This window comes from Vombatus ursinus, unplaced genomic scaffold (assembly GCF_900497805.2).
Source record: "Vombatus ursinus unplaced genomic scaffold, bare-nosed wombat genome assembly UNPS02001419.1, whole genome shotgun sequence".
Lineage (NCBI taxonomy): Eukaryota > Metazoa > Chordata > Mammalia > Diprotodontia > Vombatidae > Vombatus > Vombatus ursinus.
The window spans coordinates 30,837,239-30,862,919 of NW_020941197.1; the positions used below are offsets into that span (position 1 = coordinate 30,837,239).

Consider the following 25,681-nt stretch of genomic DNA (forward strand, 5'->3'; position numbering starts at 1 on the left):
AACACAAAGCATTTTTCCAAATTAAATTTTATTTATCCTTTAATTTAAAACAATTGCTTTAGTGCAAGGGGGAATTTAGACAAAATTTTCTCATTCTGTGGACTAGGAAAAAGTTAATAATAAGCAGTTCTCAAGCACTAGATACAAACTGCAGACCTGTTTTTTTTTCTTTCCACTTTGGAATTTCACTGATAGCATTTTCTTTTCTTTCTTTTTTTTTAACACAGATCTTCTTAACTTTATTTTAAAAAATTTAATCTTTATCATTTTTAATAGTTATTTTTCCCACTTAATAGTATTTTATTTTTCCAATTACATGGAAAGATAGTTTTCAATATTCACTTTTATAAGATTTTGAGTTCCAAATTTTTTTCTCCCTCTCCTCCCTCCTCCCTAAGACAGCATGCAATCTGATACAGGCTATACATGTATAATCCTATTAGACATATTTCCACATTAGTCATGCTGTGAAAGAAGAATCAAAACAAAAGGGAAAAACTATGAGAAAGAAAAAAAAAGATAACATAGTATACTTTGATATGCATTCAGACTCCATAATTCTTTCTCTGGATGTGGATAGCGTTTTCCATCATGAGTCTTTTAGAATTATCTTAGATCATTGTATTGCTTAGAAGAGCTAGGTCTGTCAAAGTTGATCATTGCACAGTGTTGCTATCTATAGTGTTCTCTTGGTTTTGCTCACTTCACTCATCATCAGTTCATGTAAGTCTTTCCAGATTTTTCTGAAGTCTGCCTGCTCATCATTTCTCATAGCACAACAGTATTCCATTACATTCATATAACACAACGTGTTCAGCCGTTCCCCAGTTGATGAGCATCCCCTCAATTTCCAATTCTTGGCCACTACAAAAACAGCTGCTTTAAATATTTTTGTACATGTGGGTCCTTTTCCATTTTTATGATCTCTTTGGGATACAGACCTAGAAGTGCTATTGCTGGATGAAAGGGTATACACAGTTTTATAGCTTTTTGGGCATAGTTCCAAATTGCTCTCCACTTGGACACTGATCCCACTTTCAAAGCAGCTTCAGTTCCCTTTTCTCTAATCAGTAAAATTATCTTCCCTCTTGCACTAAAGCAATAAATCTTGTCACTTTCCAGGGATAGAGTGATTAAGGATCTAAGTGTTGTTTCCTTGTAACTTTCACAGTTCTATTCTCATTTTTCCTTAAATTCTACAGAGTTACCCAAAACTCAGTAAAACATTTCAACATTTATAAAAACATTCAAACTACATTTTGGAAATTCACAGCAGAGCAATTACATTTTAGTCTCTGATTAGTCACTAACCAATTTACAATGCTAAAAATTTTTGCAAACTAAGAATGAAGATTCCCTTTTATCCGTGTCTCTTGTCTGCCTTCTGACTTGGCCAAAGTTCAAAGACAGAGAGAAACTTTTTTCTAAAGAGAAAAGGTATTTGGCTGACCAGGTCCAATCTAAAAAGTAGTTTGAATTACAAAACACATAACATGGCATAAGAACACTTAAAAATCAGTTTATACAAGTAGAAGTCCCTTTGCAGGCCAAATTTGAGACACACACACACTCACAGAGTTTCTGGGCTTCCTCAACCCCTTTTTAAATGGGAAGTGTCCCTTATTATCCGTCCTGGCTTGGACTAAGAACCCCTTTGAAGAAGAAAATTTTTCAAGAGTTCACTTTCCCAACCAGCTTGAACTGGGACCCCCCTTCCCTAAGAGAAAAATTTTCCAAAGATTCAATATTGATTTCCCTAAAGGGGTGTTGGTCCTTTAGGGGGATTTCTTGGATTTTCTATTTGCCAAATAGTCACACTAAACATAAACAGTACACCAAGACAAATAAGCAGAATTGCAACTTTCCCAACAGTGTGGAGGCCTTCATTGGCTCAGAAGAGTTAGGACTGAGGGATGAGTTAGGTATTTGGTGCTATCCTCTGTGGAGAAATTCTTCAGGGCAAAATTTCCCTGGAATGCTCATGAATTCCCCTAAGAAAATGTTACAGGGACCAGCATCCCTTCCTTACTCCCTTCATGTTTGCCATTTAAGATCAAAATTAAGGTAAACTGAGGTATAAAGTTCTGAGCATGTTCAGTTTATTGGCAAAGCTAGCAATTACCGATAAAAGGAGTCTCTCAGCTCCTCAGCAAGCTAAAAGAAAGCAATATGAAGCAAGCTAGCCTTTTTTATAGTTGTTTTTTTTGGGGTGGTGGGGAAGCAGAGAACAAAGAATAAGACTTCATAGGTGGAAATTCTTGGGCAGGAAACGAGCTATGATTGGTTACAAAGCCCAAAGAAAACAACATGATTTGTTAGCATTGTAGATAAGGGGACAACATGATTGGCTGGAAATCAGGAATGTAGGGCTAGTAGCAACCCCTTTTTGTTATTAAGGAATGCTAATTGATTTATGAATCCCGTCTGCAACCTGCAGAGCTTATTAGTGGTACAGAGATAATAGACCTTCTGGTGCCCATCTGCATCTTGCAAGAATTGTTACTGAGATAACAGGTCTCCCTTAATTGTGCATGGGCAGTAAGATGTGTAGAGATAATACATTTCTTTGAATGAAGGTGATTTATTAGACAATTTAACTCTGAGATAAAGGCTGAACTTCTGAACCTGTGAATTTCTGCATTTAACTCAGAGACAAAGAGAACATGACTTAGTGTACCAAATATTGCTGGTGATACAGAATAGAATCAATTACACAAATGGAGACAGTATCAATTTGATTTTTTCAATAGTCTCTTCACTGATGCACATCAAAACACTTCCATGTCTTCCTGTCCTGTGCAATTAGATTCGTGTTCTTCCATAGGTCTTTCACAGGGGCTCTACCTAACATTCTGGGTACCTGCCCCTAGTTTCTCTGTCAGCTGCATGCTACCATTCAATGCACAGGCTGTTCATTCCCTGCTTTGCTGTGTTACACACGTGTGTACATATATGTGTGCATGACAAACATACATATGTGATGCTCACATGATGATACCACTTAGGTAGCATCATATATCTGTTAATAAGAAGATAGGTTATAATGATACAACAAGAATACAGCCTAATGTTGTTGATAAACCGTAGACCTATCAGACATCACTGATGCCATGGGGTAAGATGGATTTTCTTGCATCTGGGCTGTTGGTGATCTCTCAGATGGTCCTGTGCCGGGATTCACACTCAGTTACCCCAGTCCCTACTCATCTATCTCTAGAAGTTCAGTTAACTTCAGATCAGTTGCTTTTTAAGGGCAGGTGCCATGTAGTCCAGTGACCTCTGTGTTGAAACTTCTTCACTTGGCTGTCTATTCTTACAGTGTTGCTAAAGGCTATAGAAAGACTTAATTGGTCCGTTCAATACATGGCCTGTTTTTGGACGCAATTTATGCAATGCGTTGTGGAATAAATACTGTTCTTAGAAGAACACTGGCCAGTCAAGTTAGTGAACTCCCAGGGGTAACACCAGGCCATTCAAGGGGTGGGTGGGGGTGTGTGTGTGTGGGGGGGGTATGTGTGAGGGGAAGATGGAGACTGTTTAGATGAAATTAACTGCACTGGCCAATGGGAACCACAGCAGCAGTAGAATGTACAAAATACGTGGTGAGTATCACAATGTGAGTTATTGCACATGGAGAACTCCCCAGAAACACCACGTAGGCCATAAACATTTATCAAGCGCCTACTTAATGTTCTAAGCTTTGATGAAACTCTTTCTAAAATTAGGTCTGTGTCTTTCTCTGTCTCAAACAGCAAATAATGAGCAAATACTTGACTGAGTTGTAACACAGACATACCCTCATGCTGTTGAATATAAGGTTATTCCCACACACACACACACACATACACACAAACATACCTAATGGTCCTATGTGGCTTTACTTTTTGTGGTCTTATATCTGTTTTTTTATTGTTGTTGCTTTTTCTATATCCTCTTGCAAAGCTGTTATTTTTCATTGCTCACTCTGTGCCAGCTTCTAGTCACATCTCATTACCACACTTCTCCTTAATTTGTTGTTTCTAATTTGCTAGTATAGTCTGATCAGCCAGACTTATTTGAATTGTGCATAAAATAAGAGTGAGGTGGTTCTCAGTGAAGACCTGATGAGTTTTCCTATGAGTAAGTTCATGAGCTTTATTGCATAGGTTTTTATGGCATATTCCAGCTGCTCAGAGGCTGTTTCAGTCTTGGGTGTCTTGCAAATGATTAAATTTGTAGTGACTTCATGATAGAAAGCATGCTTGTAATCATAAAGTGATATATGAATATAAGCTATTATTATTCCTACTAAATTTTTCTACAGATGTTAAGGAGTAGTTTCCTCTTTAGACATTATTCTATGTCACTCTTTCTCAGCTCTGGGCATTTTCTGTGTGTCTCACCCATGGCTTTAACATTCTCCTTCATGTGTTCTAATACTGACCTGGTTTCCTTTAAGCCCCAACTAAAATCTGGTCTTTTACTGGAAGTCTTCCCCAACCCCTCTTAATTCTAGTTCCGTCTTTCTGTTAATTATTTTCCATTCATCCTGTATGTAGTTCACTTTGTATGTATTTGTCAAATGTTGTCTCCCCTGTTAGATTGTAAGCTCCTTGAGAGCAGTGACTGTGTTTTGCCTCCTTTTATATCCCTTGCACTTAGCACAGTGCTTGGCACATAGTAGGCACTTAATAAATGTCTTTTGCTTGATTGTCACTGAATACACAATGGGCACTCATAAAAATTTCTGAATTAAATCTAAGGACTAGGCTTATATAACTTACCCTGATTTTTTGAAGAAAAATTACTGAATGCTGTTTTGTTTGCACATGGGCAGAGTGGGCATGTATGGCCCTTTTTGGGTACTTGACACTTCCTAGGCTATATAACCTCCAAAGAGATGCAACTTAGTTTGTGTATGTGTATAGGGTTGGTGGTGTTAAAGAAGGTAAAGTTGGGAATGTGTTATACCTTTTCCATTTTCATTGACCTCTTTAAGCCGATTTTGGAATACAAATTTGCATGTGGCTGTTTTTTTGACTGTGGAGTAATGAGGACTTGACTTGCTTTAGTACTGGGCAGTCTTGTAGGTTTCTATTTCATTCTCTGAGATATTACATTGTTTTGACATTTTCTCCTTAGCTCATGAATAGATTTGCCATATTGCTTATTCTTCTGCTTCTGTTCTTATTACAGATCCATTGTTTATAGTATCAAGTGCAAAGGACCATGCACAGGCTAATATCCAGGCCACTGTGATGAGAAACCAATTGGTAGGCCATTTCATCTTCCCTCACTTATTCAGGCAATTTAATAGGCCTGAATCAGGCCTGAATTATGTTGTTGACTATGTACATTGATCATGTAAATTGAATAACTGTCAAATCTTCCCTGGCCTTTGTGTGGTAATGACACAGTCACTTGGGATAAGATAGTTGGCCATTTGTTGACTCTTGATGAGGGTTAATGAAGTACTGTGAGTGTGTAAAATGTTTTAAAAATTTGATTATATTACTTCCTCCATTTTTTCCTATTTTACTTCTATTAGAAAAAAGTTCCCAGGTTTAGAACTATGTTTAGTAACCTGCAGAATTATCCACGATACATGACGTTTTTGAACCCCTCACATCCTGTCCCACTATTCATTGATCAAGAATGGCGAGGATGGGCGGAGCAACGTAAAGAAGCTCTCTACAGACTTGCAGCGTAAGTGCCAGGTGACTTCAGCTTTCAAAAACTCTCCTCTATTGTTTTCCTTTTTCTGAGTCTTTTGACTCAGATTATTCTACCTTAAAAAATAAATAGATTTCTAAAATGCATTTAATTGTAGTACCTAGACCAATTGTCCTCAGACTTTCTTTCCCAACCTGATGACATTTTGCAGTTGCCTCAACATATTAAACCAGTAACAGTGGTCATAGAAAACTGAAGAGAGGAGTGACCAGTGGGTCAGAACACACATGTATAGGCCAACTAGGAATCTACCAGTGAACATAAGAATGCCTGAGACTTTGTGGGCCTGCAATTTACCTTATATATTTCAGATTTCCTCCGGGGGGGTGGGGGGGGGTGGGAATTTTAAGCAGCTACTACATTTCTTGTAGTAAGTTTCAGATATGTTCTTTGGAAAATTGTAGTTAGTACATTTTTTAGTAGAGAAGCCTAATTTCTGGAGTTCCTTTTCCTTTTGCTTATCCATAAATTCATCCTTAGTAAACACTTTTTGATAATAAAGATGGGTATCTTCAGTCTAGGAACCAAAGAGTAGTATTTTAAAATTATTTTTATTGTTTAAAGACTGGAGCATTTATGTAGGTTTATTATAAGTGAATTTTGCCTTTTGTGTCTGTCCCCTAACCTGAGAGTGGCTGAGTGGCTACAGAAACTTCTATGCCTTCCTCACTGTCACTGCTTGAAATTTCTTTCCCTTTTATTCTGAAGATACCATATTGCCCATGAATGCCATCTCTCTAGTGCATCTTTCCTCTTACATGCATATGCATATGTTCCTCAGCCCTTGGGTCAATCTTGGGCAGGATCTTGATTGACAAGGGAAAAAGGCATCCATTTCTCTAGTCCCAGCATTAGACTCCATGGTGTCTGGCCTTTGCTTTCCCTCACAATCTGAGGTCTTCATCCCATAGCTGCCACCTAGCTCCTGTTATAAAATACTTAGGATAACATGTGCTGAGTCTTCCTTTGAATGTAGGGTTTTTCTCTGAAGTGTAGGTGAATCTTCAGTCATTTGTGTTCCCAGAGATTCCTAATCAACACAATAGGTCACCTGTGTGACCTTTAAGTGAAAAAAGAGAAAGGATTGTTGAGGAGAATAGAAGAAAGTTGTTTTTAGTCTTATATATACTCTTATTTCCAGAAGTAAAAATTCTCAGAAAACTTCCAAAAGACAGTGTACATGTTTCAAGGAGAATAATTGTAGGTATAAACTGGGAAGTTGTTTTCTTCTGCAGTGCATTTGGGGTACCCTCCTTATATTTTCCATCCCCCTCAAAAAAAAGACATTACAGGTTCAAGGTACTCAGTGAGTCTTCAGCCACTCAAAAGCATAGCTCAAAAGCTCCCATTCTACAATGTATTTATTTTTACTAGTAAGCCAGAGAACACAACTGATTCAAAGCAAAAACATTTAATAAAATAGCATAAAAAGAGAAGCGGTAATAGAGTGTTTTCACTCCCAAATCCAGGACACACTCTCACACAAATAATTCTCACTATCAGTGGGGAGAGAGGATACACATAGGGATCATGCATATGTGTGGTCTGGGCGTATGCAGGGCCAGCACAGATGAATGACTAAGTCACTCAGTTCTTTGATATTGTAGAGCCACTGATGGCTTCTATTGTTGTCATCTCTCTGCTGTGCTGAGCCTGCTCTTTCTTAGGTGCTGCTTTCTCTTAGGTCTGCTCCTGACTGCGCTGCATCACCACTCCTGCCCATGAGGTCTTATGTACTGTCTTTACTGCTTCCTGTCAGTTATGTTTAAGGTGGCCTATTCTTGTGGCTTCCATTTATTCAGCCTCAACCACAGCCTTCTGCTTAGGAATCTTGAACAGAAATGTGCCCCTTCCCCGTCAGAATAGAAATTGTCTTTGTCATTGTTGCGTTCATAACCCCGAGGCTAAGCTTCAGTTCTTCTGATGAGAAAGGACTCAGTCTTTGGACTAGGTAAAAGTGTCTTTTTCTCTATGATGAAAGAGGTCTTTCGGTAAGCTGATTCTTAGCACCAGGGGTTAATAAACTCTTTTGTGGTACAGACCTACTGTCTAGCTAATTAAAACCTAATTAGGCATTTAGTTTGTCTTTTGTTAGGAGCATGTTGAGTTTGTATCAAGTCTCTGACATTGGGTTAACCCTTTACGGGAATACTTTGCCTTCAAAACCACTTTCAGGGGCTCTATTCATACTGTTCATAAGTTATAGGCTGCCTCTCTTTTAATTAATGATATGTTTATTTATAGGGCCAGTGTGACATAGTGGAATAGTGTGCTGGACCTGGGAGACCAGGAACCCCACATTAGCTGTGTGATGTAGGAGGTTCAGCTTAATTTCCAAGACTCTTTCAGGATTTAGATGAAAATGAACATAAGCAAGCATAAAAAACTAAGCTAAGGGGGCAAGATCCTAGTCTTTCACCCTCCAGGCCTACAGTCTTCCTTTACATATACAAAAGTTACTGGTAATAAATTTCTCAGAGTTGGAGCTTCCCTAGAGCATTGTTAGTAGAAAGATAAGTAGGTGGCCCAGTCTCTAGGAAGTGAGGAATGACATGATTGACAATAAGCTCAGGATGAAGAAGTCTTTCCAGAAACTTACACCAGTTGGACCTCATAAGCTCCTGATTTTCATACTTCCTGGTGCTCCAGACTCCAACTGTGCTACAAATCTTCTTCCAGGACTCACTGATATTGGCTTGGAGCTGACAGAGTTCCCACTTGTGCTGTAAAAATGGAATTTCCCAGTGTTCCAAGTTGGACTGGAAAATGCATTTGCCCATAAAACATTGTTGCGTAAGAGTTAGAGTCCATGTTAATATTAGTACAGTGTACACACAGTGTATCAGATATATTAAAATAGATGAAGGATCTGTCATTTTGTCAGGGTGGCAAGTATATTATGAATTAAAAAGTTTTTTTGTGGACTGACCTAGGCATTTCATCACTCTGTATAACATTGGGAAGATGGGAAAAAGTGTTTAAATCCATAAAAACAACTTAGAGACTTTGGGAAATCTCATTCATAAGTTAAAAGCTGCCTGTATTTTAATTAATGCTATATTTATATTTGGAAACAGTATGACAGTAGATAGAGTACTAGACTTGGGAGATAGAAAGACCTGGGTTTGTGTTCTGCCTCAGGCACTTACTAGTTATGTGACCCTTAACTTCTCTGAATTTGTTTCCTCATCTATAAAACAGGGATCATTTTAATAGCACCTGTTTTACAGAGTTGTTAGGGTTAATGTGAATCAAAACATACAAACACAGAGTTTGGGAACAGAGATTCATCCAAATTGCCTTGAACATGGAGTGCATGGAAAGTAAGTAAGGCTGTGATAGGCTTTGCATTCTAGGCGGAAGAGTTTGTTGGGAAGCTATCTCAGTTGTCCAAGTGGGTAGTAATGACAGAGGTAAAAATTAATGTGATAGCAGTAAGAAACAAAGAGGATTAGACACCTGCAAGACATGTTTCAGAAATGGATTTAACAAGAATTGGTAATTGATGAGATATCAAAGATGAAGGAGGAAAAAGAGTCAAAAGATATTTGTAAGTTAACAGATGTGGAAGACTAGATAAATAGTGGTGTCAAAGACAGAAATAGTGAAGTTAGAAGGAGAGGTGGGGTTTATAGGAGAGATAATGAGCTCAGTTTTTGACTTGGTAAGTTTAAGGTACTAATTGGATATCCAAGCAGAGATCATAAAATGATGATTTTAGAGTTGAAACAGATCGAAGCTGCCCAATAAATGGGAGAACTGGGATTTGAACCCAAGTCCTCTGACTCTAAATCCAGCATTCTTCCCTCTATTCCATTGTTGTCTCCAATGTCCTATGGGTAGTTGACAATCAGATCTGGAACTTAGAAGAGAGATTTAAATGAGAGACATTTAGATTTAGAAGTCATCAATATAGAGGAAGTAGTTGAAGCTTGCAGGAATGAAAAAGATTGTCAAGGAAGAGAGTGTAGTGAGATCACACTATCTATTCCTTTCCTCTTCCTAAGAACACTGTAGGAGCACAAGTATGAGAGAGTACGTCATCAAATTACTGTTAGACTATTCTATGTGTCTAATGTCCAATGGGGTATGGTGGAAAGGATTCTGGATTTGGAGGAGAAGACCCTGACTTGAATCCCACTTCTGCTAATTGCTGTTTCTTTTGACATTGGACAAGTCACTTAACCTGTTTGGGTGTCAGGTTCCCTGTATGTAAATGGAAGGAGTTAGACTAGATAATTTCCAACACAGATGTAGCTATGATCCTAAATATTCAGATTAACACTGTGGTTCCTAACCTTTTTGAGTATGGATACCCCTTTGCATTATTAGAATATTTCTAGGACCCTGACATGAAATAGTTATGTTGAGAAAGTACTTAAATTAATCAAGTAAAAATATATCATGACAGAAAGCTTTTATGGATTCATTACTATTTAAAATTTTTTTATCATATTAATAACAATATCAACATAAGTTTGAAAAGAGTAATATATATGCAAGATATAATTTATTTAGCCTGCTGATATGTTTCTTTGTTATATTGAGTCATACTATGTATTTTGTTTGAATTAAATAAAGATCAAAATTCCAATGTTTGCTGTGCATATGGACAGCAGGTGGGTTGAGAGCCCTGTGGCCAAGCTTGTGGTGTGTGATGGAGTATAAACATTATTTTCCCTTGTTCACTCTATCTTAAAGGTGAGCTTGGGTCAATTCCAAGATTTGCTCTCTTTGTCCTTGCCACTAATACCTTCTATGTGTTATCTGTTATTAAACTAGTGGTTCTTTGAACAGAGATTCTTTGTTTGAGATTCTTTTATTACTTAAGCTTTTTCTACTTCCAGACAGCTTTGCTTCCCATATATTTATAGAAATCTTTCCTCTAATAAATAGCTGAGACACCCTATCATTCTAGAGTATTTTCTGTTCAAGAAGAGGATCCAGAAACTCTCAAAATTTACTAATTCCTCCAGCTGTGGGACTTAATACATTTTTTTCCTTTTCTGCTAATCTGTTGTGTAATCATATTGCCCTGTTGGGTCATTGACTGCCAAGAATGATCATATAATGGTAGTATGATAACCATCACTCACTTGTAGAATTACTAAATCTTGACTGTGGAATATTCACTTAGATATTAACAGCCACAATCTGAAGTGCCCATGACTGGTAGTAGTCATGGTTTCCAGACACACATCTACACAGATTCCATGATGAAGTCAAGAACTGTCTGACCCAATGCTCCCCTGTAATTTTGAGCATGACAGTTTTTTTTTAAATCTTGTGACTCCCATAACTTTCTGTGAATGATTTTTAGAAGCCAAAATATCATGCAGCATATCAGGAGAACCCAATATCACCCTAAGCACATACATAATAATATAATTTACCTACAAAAAGTTCAAAATAGATATCTGAACTTAAAAAAGAAATTTAGAATAATACAGGGGAATTATATAGAATACTGATAGAATGTAAACTCCTTAAGGGCATTAGTTATTTTGGTTTTGTCTTTGTATACCCTAGGGCCCGACACATAATGATGTTTAATAAAGCTTATTGATTGTCACAATGATGGAGGAATAATCTCTTAGAGTAAGGCATTATAAAAATATTAAATGCCAACTAGTACTTTTATTCAGATCTGAGTGTTGTTTTCTTACTTCATTTTAGGGCTGATCCTTCTTTTAAGATGCCTAAAGAAGTTGATGAAGATCCTCAGGTTACTGGAAAGAATCGCTGTAAATATTTTGAATGGTAAGAAGACAACATTAATATTACATGAGCCTTACCTGGCAATTAAAGTCTCTTGGAATATGTGTGCATAGAACGAGAGGAAGGAATTTCTCTATAGCTTACGATAGGTTCAGTAGTTTAGACAGATGAAAAATGAAATAGGGTACAGAATGGTATGGGACTTGGACAGTGAAAATGGAAAAAATAATAGAACTGACTAGAAAGTGGTATACATAGGCTTTCTCTGTGAATGTGATCAATCCAAGTAGGAATAAAAGATTCAGTGTGTCTATTTGCCATGGCTCAAAAAGGTAGCCATCAACTGGCTAATGGGTAATTCAGTCGAATCAATAGATGTCCCTGAGTTTCCTGTAGAAATCTCTTCTGGGACAGAAGTGAAATCTTGAGGCTTTGTCTGCCTACACTCCCTTGAGAAAGTAAATTTTTAATGAACATTGTTTTTCTAAGCAACCATTTTCTATGAAACTCAGTTGCAACTGGGGATGGATTGTCTTGCTAACTGTCTTTCAAGATGTCTTTCCCCTTTCATTTCCAAACATTCTAGACTTTAAGGAAGAGTTGTAAAACTCTCCTTAGACATGATCTTCCCATGTGGGAGGGAACAAGCTTGTAATTTCATGTAAACATAACCCAGTACAGATGAGCTTTGGGACAGAATGTGAAATGGTATGCAGAAGGCCTTATTTAAGAAACTGCCCCCAAGATATTGGGGAGAGCCAGGGTTACCATATTTAATGTGTGAATCACAGCATCTTGGAATCAGAAGGGACCTTAGGGGTTATGTCATCAACCTTCTACCCAAGTCACAAATCTCATTTAATTGTATTGCTTCATTTTCCCTCCAGGCCTTTCCTTCCATTTTACAAGCAGATGCCACTCAATGTTATTCTTGCAACACAAAAGTAAGTAATAAACTACGTATTACTAAGTATTTTCCGGTTTATTTTATTTCTCCACTATTAGAGATGTAGACTGTTTGCCTTGGTATATTTGATTTAAAAAGAAATTAACCAAAATAGTTTTGCTCCTCTGTGAAATATATTTGTTGTTTGATGCTGTGACTTGGCAATTTGTCACAATAATCAATCGATAAATCTGTGAATCCTTCATTTTTCTTACACTGTCTTGCTTTAGTGGAATTTGTCAATCCTCCCAGAGCTAAGTGTTGTAAGGTACCCATGAAAAGAGAAGTAAATCTATATCCTACCATATCTCATTTAAGTTACAAATTTAGGAAAAGAAATGTATTTAGTTCTGTGCATAAAAACACAGTGAATATTTATTATTCCTAATGTTCACATATTTACGGTATTGGAAAGTAGCACATAATGAACCTTTTTCCTCTTGGTCTTACTGAGAGGAAGAAAGGTCCCTTTATCTTTATACAGGTATAGAGAACAGTTCATTTGTTACACAGAGAAGTAGAAAGTAATTTCTAGCTAGCCTAGGGTGTGAAGTGACAAAAGGTCTTGTGTGGACTAAATGAGGAGCAAAATAGAGTCAATGGATTTTTCAGGTGAGTCTGGCTAGTTTTGTTATGTTCACCTAAAGGGGGCAGAGAAGACAGGTCATGTTTAACTGAAATGTACATGGTACTTTTCCTTCCTATATTATCTTATGACAAGGAAAAGCAGTATTTTAAAGCCCAGACTATTTTCACTTTAAAACAGCAACAACAGCAACAACTTTATTTCAGCTTTGTTTGAAAATACTTATTTCTGCTGTATTGAGGGAAATTTTCTAGATCAATGCCATATAACTGGCTATTATTGAACTGCATTTGTCTGGTTCATACACTAATAATAGCAGGTCATTCTTGGTATATAAAAATGATTCTGCTCGTCAGTAGTGAGGACAAATTTATTCATCCACACTTTTTCATTTATACCCATTAAGACCAGTGATAAGCATTTAGGAAATCGCTTGCAGGATTTGGAGGTTCAGCCTGTGACTACTGAACAGAGCAAATTTAATTTTCTCACATTGTCTAGTACAGTACTATAGATCTTTGTGCAGTTAATAAATATTGTTAATGATTGAATGATTGAGGACTTATTTTAGCACCATGCTCTTACCAACTGATTAAGTCTTCCTGATTGGCTGTTTGTAAATTAGGTTCTGTAGCAGCTAGGTGGTACAATGGATAGAGCACTGGGCTTGGAATCAGGAAGACTCATATTCCTGAGTTCAAATCTGGACTCAGACACTTATTAGCTGTTTGAACCTGGGCAAATCACCTAACCCTGTTTGCCTCAGTTTCCTCATCTGTAAAATGAGCTAGAGAAGGAAATGGCAAACCATTCCACTATCTTTGCCAAGAAAACCCCAAATGGGTTCACAGAGGGTCAGAAATAGCTGAACAGCTCAACAACAGAAATTATGTTCTTGCCCTCTTTGTCCTTAGTAGAATCTTCAGTTCTCTGTAGATTAAACTATACTTCAATACTTAGATATTTCAAGAATCTCCAATCTTATTTGTGCACCACACGACACTAGTGCACATTGCAGGCCCCTGTTATGTCAGCAGGTTATTGACGAGGGTTGCCATGATCAGAAAACGTCATCCCCCTGTAGCCAGCCTAGTAATGAACCTTTCTAAACTGCTCCTTGGCAACAGAAATGCAGTCCCATCATTAGCCTGTTCTTGGAACTGTCCAGCCTGATATCACTTGCCAGATTTTGTGCACTGCTTGCTTGGCCTTCAAGAACCCAGTGTCACCTCCTACCATGATGGGACATTTACAGGGAGTGTTGGTGGTGAATTTGGATAATATATAGATAGATAGATAGGTAGATAGAAAGAAAACCACCTTGGAATAGAGATATGGCAGAGCCTGGGCGCTGTCCTGATCACCCTTCACCTAAGAAGCACAGATATGAATGGAAGCTGTTCAATTCAACAATGCTCCTGTTGTGTGCCAGACACTATGCTAAGTCTTGGGGGATGCAAAGACAAGAATGAAAACAGTTTCTGCCCTCAAAGAGCTTACATTCTACACAGAGGGAACGCTATATACATAGTTAAGTAAATACAAAATGTATGCAGAATAAAAACAAAATAATGTGGAGAGTATTATTATGTGGGGAAACCAGGAAGAGCTTCAGTCTGAAAGAGTGATATTTGAGCTGAGTCTTGAAGGCGAGTGAGGGATTCCAGGAGGTAGAGGTGAGAAGAAAGAACATTCCAAGTATGGGGGATAGCCTGCACAAAGGCATCACAGTGGGAGATGGAAGGTGGGGTATGAGGAAGAATAAATGGGCCAATTTCTCTGGAATGTTGAGCGTGCAAAGGAGGAGTCATGGAATAGTCTGGGAAAAATAGATTGGATCCATCTCTTAAAAGGCTTAATTGCGGAGCAGCTAGCTGGCTCAGTGGATAGAACGTCAGTCCTGAAGTCAGGAGGACTTGAGTTTAGATCTGGCCTCAGACCAAACATTTAATACTTACTAGCTGTCTGACCCTGGGCAAGTCACTTAACCTCAATTGCCTAAAAATTAAAAAAAAATAAACAAAAAACAAACTTTGAAAAAAAAAGGCTTAATTGCAAAACAGAGGTGCTTGTGTTTTATCCTTGAGATGAAAGAGAACATTGGACGCTTCTTGAGGAAGAGGATGGCATGGCCAAACCTGTGCTTTAGAAAGATTACTTTGGCAGCCAAGTGGAGGATCGATTGGAGAGGGGTGGGACTGGAGGCAGGGAGACGAGTTAGGAGGCTCTTACGATAATCCAGGGGAAGGTGATGAGGGCCTCAGCTGGGCTGGTGGCAGGGCAAGTAGAGGGAAGGGCATGAATGAGACATGTTGTAGAGAGAGCAGCAGGACAATGTGGCAGTTAATTGGATGTAGAGAGTAACAGATAGGAAAGCACCAAAGATGACTTTGAGGATGTGTAGTGCCTGCCCTTGGTAGAAGCAGGGAAACTACAAAGAGTGGTGGGTTGGGGGAGGGAGAAAGAAAATGAGTTCTTTCTTTGGACATGTTGAGTTTGAAATGCCTGTGACATATAGAGGAAGAGCCGTCCAGCAGGCAGTTATGAAGGACCAAGAGGTGAGGCTTGGATTTATACACTTAAGAAGGACACACAAAGAGGAAATGAGTGAGTTGAAATGCAAAGTTTTCATATTCAGGTGGAATGAACTTAGCTCAGGTGATAAATACGCAGATGCATGTGGAACTTCCATGTGTTATAGTGAAAAAAGATGAGTTAAACCTTCAAATGGAACCATAGCATTCATTGGCTTTTCAAGGTGGTCCGTCTTTTATGAATTTGTGAAAGTTACTGGGACTGGGAGAACAAAGCTGGAAGATAATGGGCAGAGTAAACCATGAATGTCTTTATTACCAAGTCCATAGTAAGTTAACAGACAGGGAAAAGCTGGACCAGAGAAGGGAGCAAAAACAGCAGCAGTAAAGGTATTGAGATATAGCGGAGTTCAAGCTGAACAAGGAACCAGGTGAGCAGAACAGCACAAAAGTATTGCCATTTTTAGACCTGCCTCTTTTATATGCCACACTGACCTATAATTTAGCTGGCCGGCTTGCAGAATTCACTTGGCCAATAGGGTCATGAGATGGAGAAGAAAAGGGAAAAACTTGAAGAAACCTGACAGCTACTAAACCAGTGTGTTATCTGGCTCCTAATTCTCCCCTCTCCAAAACCCACCAAAATGAGAAAATGGAGCAATTTGGTAGCTAAGGTAAGTAACCAAGAAGGTGGTCAAGAAAGAAAAAGTATTTATTGTTTTATTATAGAAATTATATCATAGAAGCAGTATTATTTGGTATCCATCAAATCTTTTGGAGTATAATTGATGGGTCATACATCAGGAATCTGGACTGGAGGGATTCATTAAATCCTCCTTTGCATGTTTGAATATCTATTACCAAATATATATTACTGAATATTACCAGTGGTTATTCTAGATAGAAAAATAAGAAGCCACTCTTTTGATTCCTATTTGATAGTTTGACAGTATAATGAATATACTATGTGCTCATCTCTAATAATATATACATACATGTGTGTATGTGTGTGTATATATACATATATACACATACATGCAAAGACATCTATCTTGTGCTTATATATGGGGTAGCTTAAACCTGCACTAAGACTTTTGGGCCATCTACTATGTGACACCTGCCATTCACTTTAGCTAGCTATGGCTTATATTCTATAATTAGACCAATACTCCACTACCTAGAGGAAGAAATAGGTTTCTATAGAAGGCATACTCTGTTCTCCCTTCTCTGTCCTTGAACTGGGTTGGGGGAGTGGAGATTAGCTAAACTTGGGGGTATGACCATGGGAGGGAAGGCAAGAAGTTGGAGAACATGTAGCTTGAGAGATTATACTGTACTTTAAAGTTTTCCTGGGGTACCCAGAATGCGCATTTTATATTCACAAATGGCCTCCTTTCAGCTTCCTTATTTCCTCATCTGCTCCCTTCATCCTGCCCCTCAATTCAGTAAGTGAGGAGATGACTTTTTTCAGTTGTTATGCAGATGTGAAGATAGCAGGGAAAATTCTTCAGGGACAGTTTTGCAGAACCCTAGTCATACTGAAGAATCTGAAGGAGAAATAGAGAGGGTTTTCTTCCCACCAGGGGTAGCTGAGGACATTACTCTATGTCTCTTTGAGTTGAAGAGCGAATAGGCCAATATGTTCTCAGAGTTTGATTTTTAACTTCTATTCCTGCTTGTATTATTGGGTATTCTAAATGATGCTAACACGATTTAATTTTTTTTCTTCTTTCTTTCTTTTTCACCTTTCAGGCAAGATACATATGGTTATGCTTCAGTCCCCAAAAAGCAGCCCAAAATGGCTCTGGTGCATACTCAAGGCACACAGACAGATTATCGGGATAGTGAAACTCAAACAGATCCATACACACCAGAATACGTAGTATGCCAGGATACCATCCCCGAGATCTTGACCCTGGCTACTCTCACTTGGGGTAAGTTAATTCGCAGGTGACTCCTACTGTTGATGGATAACTGTATGTTCAGATAGAGGGAACGACGTCCTAGCAGTGACCCTTGTGTGGCTCACTGTTCTTTCTCCACTGTAGATTCATGAAGGCTGCCTTTAGTTATGTTGTAGCTGCTGTTTGGGGACTGTCATTGTGTACAGCTACTTTTAAGATTCTCTCATAGGACTTTGTGCAAAGATTGCCACCTTGCTCGTGAATGCTTGTTCATCTGTCGTTATTGTCTCTTGGCGATAAAAAATAATTTTCACCAACATCCTTTGGTTGTTTTGCTTATCACTCATTCTCTCTCACATACTCATTCACTCTCTCAACCACCCTCTCTTTCTCATTTAGGTTTTTCCTTTCCAGTCACTTAGTGTCTTCTGTTTACCAGTCCATGTTGCCTCTATGAATCAACTTTTTTTGAGTGTATATTCATGTGTGCATATTAAATCAAGTCAACAAGCCTTTATTGAGCACCTTCTGTGTTCCAGGAACTGTGCTAAGCACTGCAGAAAGGCAAAAAAAAATAAAAATAAAAACAAAAAAACACAACAATCCCTGCTGTCAGGGAGCTCAGTTTAATGAGAGACAACATGTAAACAACTTATGTACAAACAAGATATATAAGATAAATTTTAAATAATCAAGAGGGAAGGCACTAGTATTAAAAGGAATCTGGAAAGGCTTCTTGCAGAAGGTGGGATTTTTAGCTGGAACCTGAGGGAAGCCAGGGAAGGTAGGAGGCAAAAGAGGAGGAGGGAGAATTGACGGCATGGGGAACAGCCGGTGAAAATTCCCGGAGTCACATGATGGAGTGCTTTGTACACAGAAAAGCAAGTGGCCAGTGCCACTTTTGATTGAAGAGTATGTGGGGGTGAGTCAGATTCAAGAAATCTGGACAGGTAAGAGCGAGCCAAGTTATGAAGGGCTTTAAATACCAAACTTAGGATTCTATTTGATCCTGGAGGTAATAGGGAGCCATTGCAGTTTCTTGAATGGGAGGGGAGTGATGACATGGTAAGACCTTTACTTTAGGAAGATTAATTTGACAATTAAGTTGAAGAAGGACTGATGCGAGAAGGGATTTTTTTAAAGACGAGAAAAAAAGAAAGAATGGGAAAAAATCAGTAAAATAGATCAGTACATTGAAAAAGTCTGACAATATTTTCAGTGTTCTGGACACTGAATGGAGCCCCCATGTCTGCAGAGGAATGGGGAAGATGTCTTCTCATATCTTTTCTTTGGAGCAGTGCTTGTTCTTTCTTTCATTACCTTGTTGAATTTGTATATGTTGTTTTCTTGGTTTTGTGCATCAGTTCACGTAAGCCTTTCCGTGTTTCTCTGTATTCATAATATTTATTGTTTTTTATAGCAGGTAATTCCTTTACATCCATGTACCACAATTACTTTTTAGTTGATCTCTAGTCGATAGGCATCTACTTTGTTTCTAGTTCTTTGCTGCTCTCCCCACCCCCACCAGAGGTTGCTATAAATCCTTTGGCGTATATGGAGCAATAACATTTTTCATGTTAAAAATTTTTAAGTAAAATTCGATATATTTTTCTAAACATTCTACTGAAATTTTTTTTAAACGGTCCATTTTTGTTAAAGAATTTGAACTGGTGGTTTTGCTGGAATGGCAGTATCTAGTCCTATTTTAATTATATGTCAGTTCAGTAATGAGGTGCCTTTGGTATTTGGAAGGGACTAAGGGAAAGATGCCAGATTTACCTAAAGATGTGGAGTGTGAGACCTCAGCAGGAGTGGCTTGGATTTGGATTAGATGAAGAAGCTGAATTGTTGCCGAGCTGTAGAGTATAGACAGCCTGAGTTGTTTGTTTTTGATGGCAAGTCGGAGGGTACAGGTAGGAGAAGAGAAAGTTTCATGTGGGGGGAGGGGTAATGTCTGTTTTCAAGAGCTTTGAAAAGACATCTTCAATTTTATCTGCTCTCTTCCCTTTCTGCAGTTCCTTCCATTTCTTACAGTGAATTAGCTAATGCTAGAGTAACACACCTCATTGCATCTGATGCTGAGAGCAGATTTGGACAGTGGCAAGGGGCAGCCTCTTGAGGGAATGGAAAGAACTTGGATGGAGTGGAGAGAAGGGAAGACGGAGGTCACGTTGCACTTTCACAAGTGGGAAGTGGCAGGAACAGACTGGCTGCAGAACCTAGAGGAGGTTTGGGGCCCCACATAATGTGGGGATGTTGATCTCAGGGTACTTTTCATTTTTGTTTTTTCAGCATCAACCGCATCTCTAAATGTAGTAAGCAGATGGAGCAGTAACCAAGTTATGGCTAAGGGCAACAGTGTTAGAAGTTTAAAAACCTGGTTTTATAGATAATTGACATGGTGGTTGACACGATAATTAACAGTATTTTGAAGGTGCTTCAGGAAGTTTGTTAAGCTTATAGATCTTAGATAATTACACTAAATGATAGTGCCCTATCATTTACAGCTGCCACCAACTCTACTTTAGAGTTTTAGTGGGATCAGGGATGTTAGAGATTTAATACCATCATTTTACAGCCCAAAGTCACCTATGTGTTAGGTAGGGGCAGAGCTGGGACTAGAATCTGTCTCTCCTAACACCTAGTTCAGTGTTCTTTCCACTTTTCAATGATAACTCAAACACTATTCACCCCAAATCGCCAGTACATTTTGAAAAAAAAATGCTAAAATGTATTTACATTCTGACAAGAAATAGTCATCTCTGATGCCATTGTTTTAAAACTGGCAAACATCCTATTTAAACAATGTCATCTAACCTACCACCCCCACCTCCCTTTTTTCCTCCCCTGCCCCCAAATGTATTATAATCACTGGGACTGAATATTGTATCTGTATTGTCAGATGGTGGTCACTGTGTCTTATGCTTTTTAAAAAAAATGTTTTTCTTTTGTAACAAGAAAGGATTTAATCTTAACAAAGGAGAGTTAGGAGGGAATATACTAAAGAGTATAATGGGGCCACAAGGCAAGGCAGGGACTTGGGAAGTAACTAGAGAAAGCTTACCTGAGCTTTTGCTTCCTTTCTGGAATTTGCTTCTGCTGGGGGCTTGGATGTACTGTTAATCTCTCAGAAGTTTTGGTGTATATCCGATAGCCACAGCAACTCACCAGGGGATACATTTTTACGCAAATTGTGGTAATGGTGACCAGAGCTCACCACACGATCCAAATAAAGTCAAGGGCTGGGTCTGACCTGTGGGACAGACAGAAGGGCAGAAAGGACCTTCCAAGTAGAAGAAAGTGGCAGAATCTGGCTCAGTAACTGAGTCTGAGTCAAAACCGGAAGCTCTAACTAAGAAGAGGAATACCTTCAAAGCCTTCTAACCCCAGTAATTTATACCCACCACTTTCACACATCACCAGTACAGATTTTTTAGACTGTTTAACATTGAATAGTTAAAAGAAAAGGGTCATTGGGTGTGTGTATCACGGAGGGGTAAGAGTATATCTAGAAATAATGTGATAACAAAAAAAGTCATCAATAAAACTTTTAAAAGTTTAGTCCTCATTAAAAAGTTAGTCAGATAACAGTTAATCTAAATAACTGCCATGCCAAAAAGGATGTCTTAAATGTAATGATTGCAAAATGAACAAGGATTTACATAGAGTTCTTACTCAAACATAGTTTGTTCTCTTTCTCTCTCTCCATATATATCTATATATGTATATGTATGTGTATATACATATATATACATATATATAAGCAGTACTGGTATAGACGTGTCTGGGACATGGACATTAACTTCATTTTATATAGAATTGACATAATGGTATATGTTAAAATATATATTGTATTCTTGTTTTCCTCAATTAGGTGTAGGAGAACAGTACAAGTATGAGTAAAATAGACAAACACTTTTGCTTCATGACATTTTGTAATGTTTCTTTGTAAAGTATTGTTGGTGTTTCATCCTAAAGGTCGGGGACTTCCAGCAGGACTAGCCGAAGTAGAGATGATTGAACGTGCCAGAGAGAAACGTGCTTGGGAAGCCACCCTCCCCCCTCTGAGTAATGAAGCATTATTCAATAAAAGGAGGAAAATGATGAATGACATGGAAAGGAAGGAGTGGGCATTTAGAGAACATGAAATTGAAAAGTAGGTACTTGATCATCAGTACTATTGTTCCTTCACTAATACATACTATATGTGTTGTCACAATAGTTTTGGGGGATTTTTTTACACATCAAAGTATGTCCAGTTTATATTTACACCTCAGCATGCAGGGAAGTATTAATCAATTCAACTGTAAAATACTTAAGTATCTAGAGACCTAGTTAGTAGCTCTGGAAACTGTATCATTAACCTGTCTCAAGAGAGAGAGATGGTGAGGTCAGATAATTCAGGCAGCTTCACCCTAACTAGCAGGACTGTGCTATGACTCCAGTCTAGGGTGTGTTTTAGCTGAGTGTATAGCTGCTTGGACTTGCCCATTATGACAGTGGCCTTTTCTTAGTCCTCATCCTTCTGGACCTCTCTGTAGCCTTTGACCCTGTTGATAACCCTTTTCTCCTTGATACCCTCTTCTCTCTAGGTTTTCAGGACACCACTCTGTCCTCATCCTCCTCCAACCTATCTTAGTCTCCTTTGCTGGATCTTCATCCAGGTCATGTCTGCTAACGTTGGGTGTACCGAGGGCTCTATCTTAGGCCTGTCCTAGACTGACTGATTGATAGCAAAAATTGATTCCTAGATGCTTTAAGACATTAGTAATGGAGACTGGAACATTGCCCAGTTTACTTCAGTTCTTCAAAGTTTGATTTTCATGCTGTGGGTTCTCCCTCTACCAGTGCAGATTTTAACTCCTTTTTGTGTTAGCAGATGGCCTTTGAGAGTTGATGCAGCCAAAATATCTACCATCCTGCCATGAATCTGGTGATAAACCTTTTTGAGTTTAGCCAGGCTTGTGGTTGTCAACTAATACATTGTCTATGCCCAAAGCTTTTCTAGGAAGTAGGCCTTGGAGAACTCAGGTCTGTTGGTACATCCCTTGACCAGCCACAGTCACCCCCACCCACAGGGAGACATGAGGGGAGGACTTCAATGAAGCCTTGTTTAAATAGCTAGAAGTAATTAACGTGTTAGCATCCATTTGCTAGATCTCTTTGGTGGGGGTAGGGGGCGGGGTGCATACTTCAAGCCAGTTTCCATTGAACTGGTCCATAAGGCTAGTAAATAGAATAAAAAGTAATAGGTAGTCCACAAATACTTTTCCTTTAATAGATTTAACTCTTCTCAGTCATATAGATGGAAGGACCAGTAAGATTAGGCATGACAATTCCTTCCCAGTGGTGATGTTGCTGAATATTTGTGATGGTGAATAAGCATGACTTTGCCGTCACTTTGTGGTGGCTGCCCATGGGTTTGGGTGAGCAGATCTCACTTCCTCATTCGTATTAATATTCTAGTAAGTATGGGGCAGCTAGGTGGTACAGTAAATAGAGTGCCAGGCCGGGAATCAGGAAGACCTGTGTGACCTTGGGCAAGTCACTTAACCCTGTTTGCCTAAATTACCTTATCTGTAAATGAACTGGAGAAGGAAATGGCAAAACACTCCAGTATCTTTGCCAAGAAAACACCAAATGGGGTTCTTCACCTAGATTTTTTTGTGACTGCCCAGATACTATCATCATTTATTTGTCTTCCAGGGGTGTTCTTGGAAATGGGACTTACCATGGTGCCCCACCCTCCACACCTCGTTCTTTTGGTTTTTCTCTGGTGGAGTCCCTCAACTGAGCTTTAGAAGTACAGAATCCCAATCAGGGATGTAGCACTATTTAGAAGGAATTTTCTAATCCTGCATTAGATAGTTTTCTGGAACCATGGACTTTGAAGTTGCTTTGGACAACAGGAGTTAAAAGGATACAAGTAATCACAGCCTGGTGACTCTCTGCCTGGTTTTTGTTGGCTGTCTGGCTGACTGTAGTGGCTTGGCCCTACCTCCTCTCTACTAAAAGTGCTCAGCCCACCCTTGTTAAAGGAGCAACTTTCTAGTCCTTCTACCTTAGTTATGGGAGGAGAGAGGCTTTGAGGAGCTGAAATTCAGGAGATGGTAATAGAGAGAAGTTCAGCAATGAGAAATACCCAAGCACTTAGAATGCAACACCTGTCAGAGAGCAGACGTAGGGTGCTCAGTACAAATATGCAATGCCCAGAAGAGATGATGGAGTACATGGAGGTCCAGTCAGTGATATCACCAGAGGACTGTAGGGTAGCTCTGTAGAGAGCATCAGAGGTATGAGCAGGCCTTGTCATATGTGATGACACAGGATCACGTGGGATCCTGACGTGTGTGCTCTCTAGCAATGTGCTCTGGCCATATGGGTTCTTGGCATGCGCTGTTTCAGGCACGTTCCCTCCCTATTTTCCTTCCACGTGTGTTCTTTGGTCATGTGTGTTCCCTTTGTTCACACACTTCCCCATGATGTGGTACTTGGGGAAGAACATAGTCTGTCTGTGCTTGGGAGATCTTTTTACCTTACTTTTCAGTACTGAGTAAAGCAAGAGTGCTCTTTCTTCCCACAGTTACTTGATGTAATTCCAAAAATGTTAGTTTCAGAAATACGGCAGGAGAAGAACATTAAAGACATATTTGCTATACTGTTTATTTAAATGTATTTTGCTTTCAACTAATGCATCCTCTAGTTGATAAAAGTTGATACATCAGTAGGGGCTCACTTGACCCACAGAGTGCCTCAAAAAAAATGGATCTTTAAGCTTTTCTTGGAGGCTTTCTGAGAGGGAGTGCTACATTCAAATTGTTTCTCAAATGTGTTTCTTTTCCTCTATTCCCACAACCTGATGGCCTCAAATATAGGCCCTAATCACCTCGTATTTCAGACTTCATCTCTATAAATTGAATTTCTTTATATCTAAATTTATCCTGCTACCAGACTAATCTTCTTAAAAATATTCTTCTGCTTTCATGTTATCTTTCCCTTGCTTAAAAACCTTCCTGAAGGGCTTCTATATTACGTTACAGGTCAAGTCTAAACTCCACAATCTAGTTCCACCCTACCTAACTGGCCTTTGTTCCTCATTCCTTTCTGCTCCAGTCAGACCAGTCTCTGTGAGGTCCTTTACATACCATGTTCATCTTCTCCTTCTTTCCTTGTACTGTTCCCCTTGTCTAAAATGTTCTCTTCAGTCCTCCTGGCCTATCAGAAATCTAAAGCCCCATCTCCTTCACAGGACTCTTATGTCATCCCATCTCTGAACTCCTCTATAGCACTTTTAGATCATGTGACACTTAAAACTCTGCTATTCTCTATTGTTCTCTATTTCCTATGTCTGCTGTCCCCAACTAGATTGTAAATGATTTGATGGGAGCCTAGATTTAGGACTAGAAGAGACTTTAGTGATCTAGTTGGGCTAGAATCCAACTCCCTAATTTTGAAAATGAAGGAACTGACATTGGCACCAGTGAGGTCCTTAGACCAAGGTTACATGGTCATATGTAGCAGAGCTGAAATTTAAAACCAAGCTCTCTGGCTCCAAATCCAGAACTTTTTTCACCAGAAACTTTTTTCTCTTGATAGGAGCTACCATATGTACTTACTAAATATCAGCTATATTGAACCTTTTAAGTTCATATTTGTTATAGACCCATCTAGATATGTATTTTGCTCAAGTAAATTTGCTCATTCTGTGGTATTGGTGCCAATAAGCATTTGTTTTTTGAGCACCTACTCTGTACAGGGTCCAGTGTTAAGCACTGAGGATACAAAGACAAAAGCAAAACAGTCCTTGCCCTCAGGGGGCTTATACTTTCTATTCTCTTGGGGGAGAGTCATGTAAATATGTAGGTATGTGCAATATGTGTGTGTATGTATGTGTGTATGTATATGTGTGGGCAGCTAGGTGGCGCCATAGTGCACAGAGCTCTGGGCCTGGAATCAGGAAGACTTATCTTCTTGTGTGGAAATCTGGCCTCAGACACTTATTAGCTGTGTGACCCTGGGCAGGTCACTTAACTCTATTTGCCTCAGTTCCTCCTCTATAAAATGAGCTGGAGAAGGAAATGGGAAATCACTCCAGTATCTCTGCCAAGAAAACCCCAAATAGGGCCACGAGGAGTCAGACACGACTGAAATGACTGAACAACAAAAATGTGTGTGTGTGTGTGTGTGTGTGTGTGTGTGTGTGTGTGTGTGTGAACTAGCTGGAGGGATTAGGAAAGTCTTCAGTTGTAGATGATGGCCCTTATGCTGGGGGCTTCCCAGA

The 25,681-nt window shown here is 39.0% G+C and overlaps 1 protein-coding gene across 2 annotated transcripts in view; it reads left to right on the plus strand.

Annotated features, from left to right (window-relative positions):
- MAATS1 (MYCBP associated and testis expressed 1) overlaps positions 1-25,681 on the plus strand; it is a 92,855-nt gene that overhangs the window by 24,615 nt on the left and 42,559 nt on the right. The window contains exons 2-7 of one of the 2 annotated variants that reach the window (XM_027868535.1): positions 5,176-5,252; positions 5,528-5,685; positions 11,389-11,472; positions 12,318-12,374; positions 17,249-17,430; positions 21,379-21,556. In XM_027868535.1, the coding sequence (XP_027724336.1) occupies positions 5,176-5,252; positions 5,528-5,685; positions 11,389-11,472; positions 12,318-12,374; positions 17,249-17,430; positions 21,379-21,556 (736 nt within the window). The remainder of the gene's footprint in view (positions 1-5,175; positions 5,253-5,527; positions 5,686-11,388; positions 11,473-12,317; positions 12,375-17,248; positions 17,431-21,378; positions 21,557-25,681) is intronic. The other variant, XM_027868541.1, reaches the window with a different exon arrangement.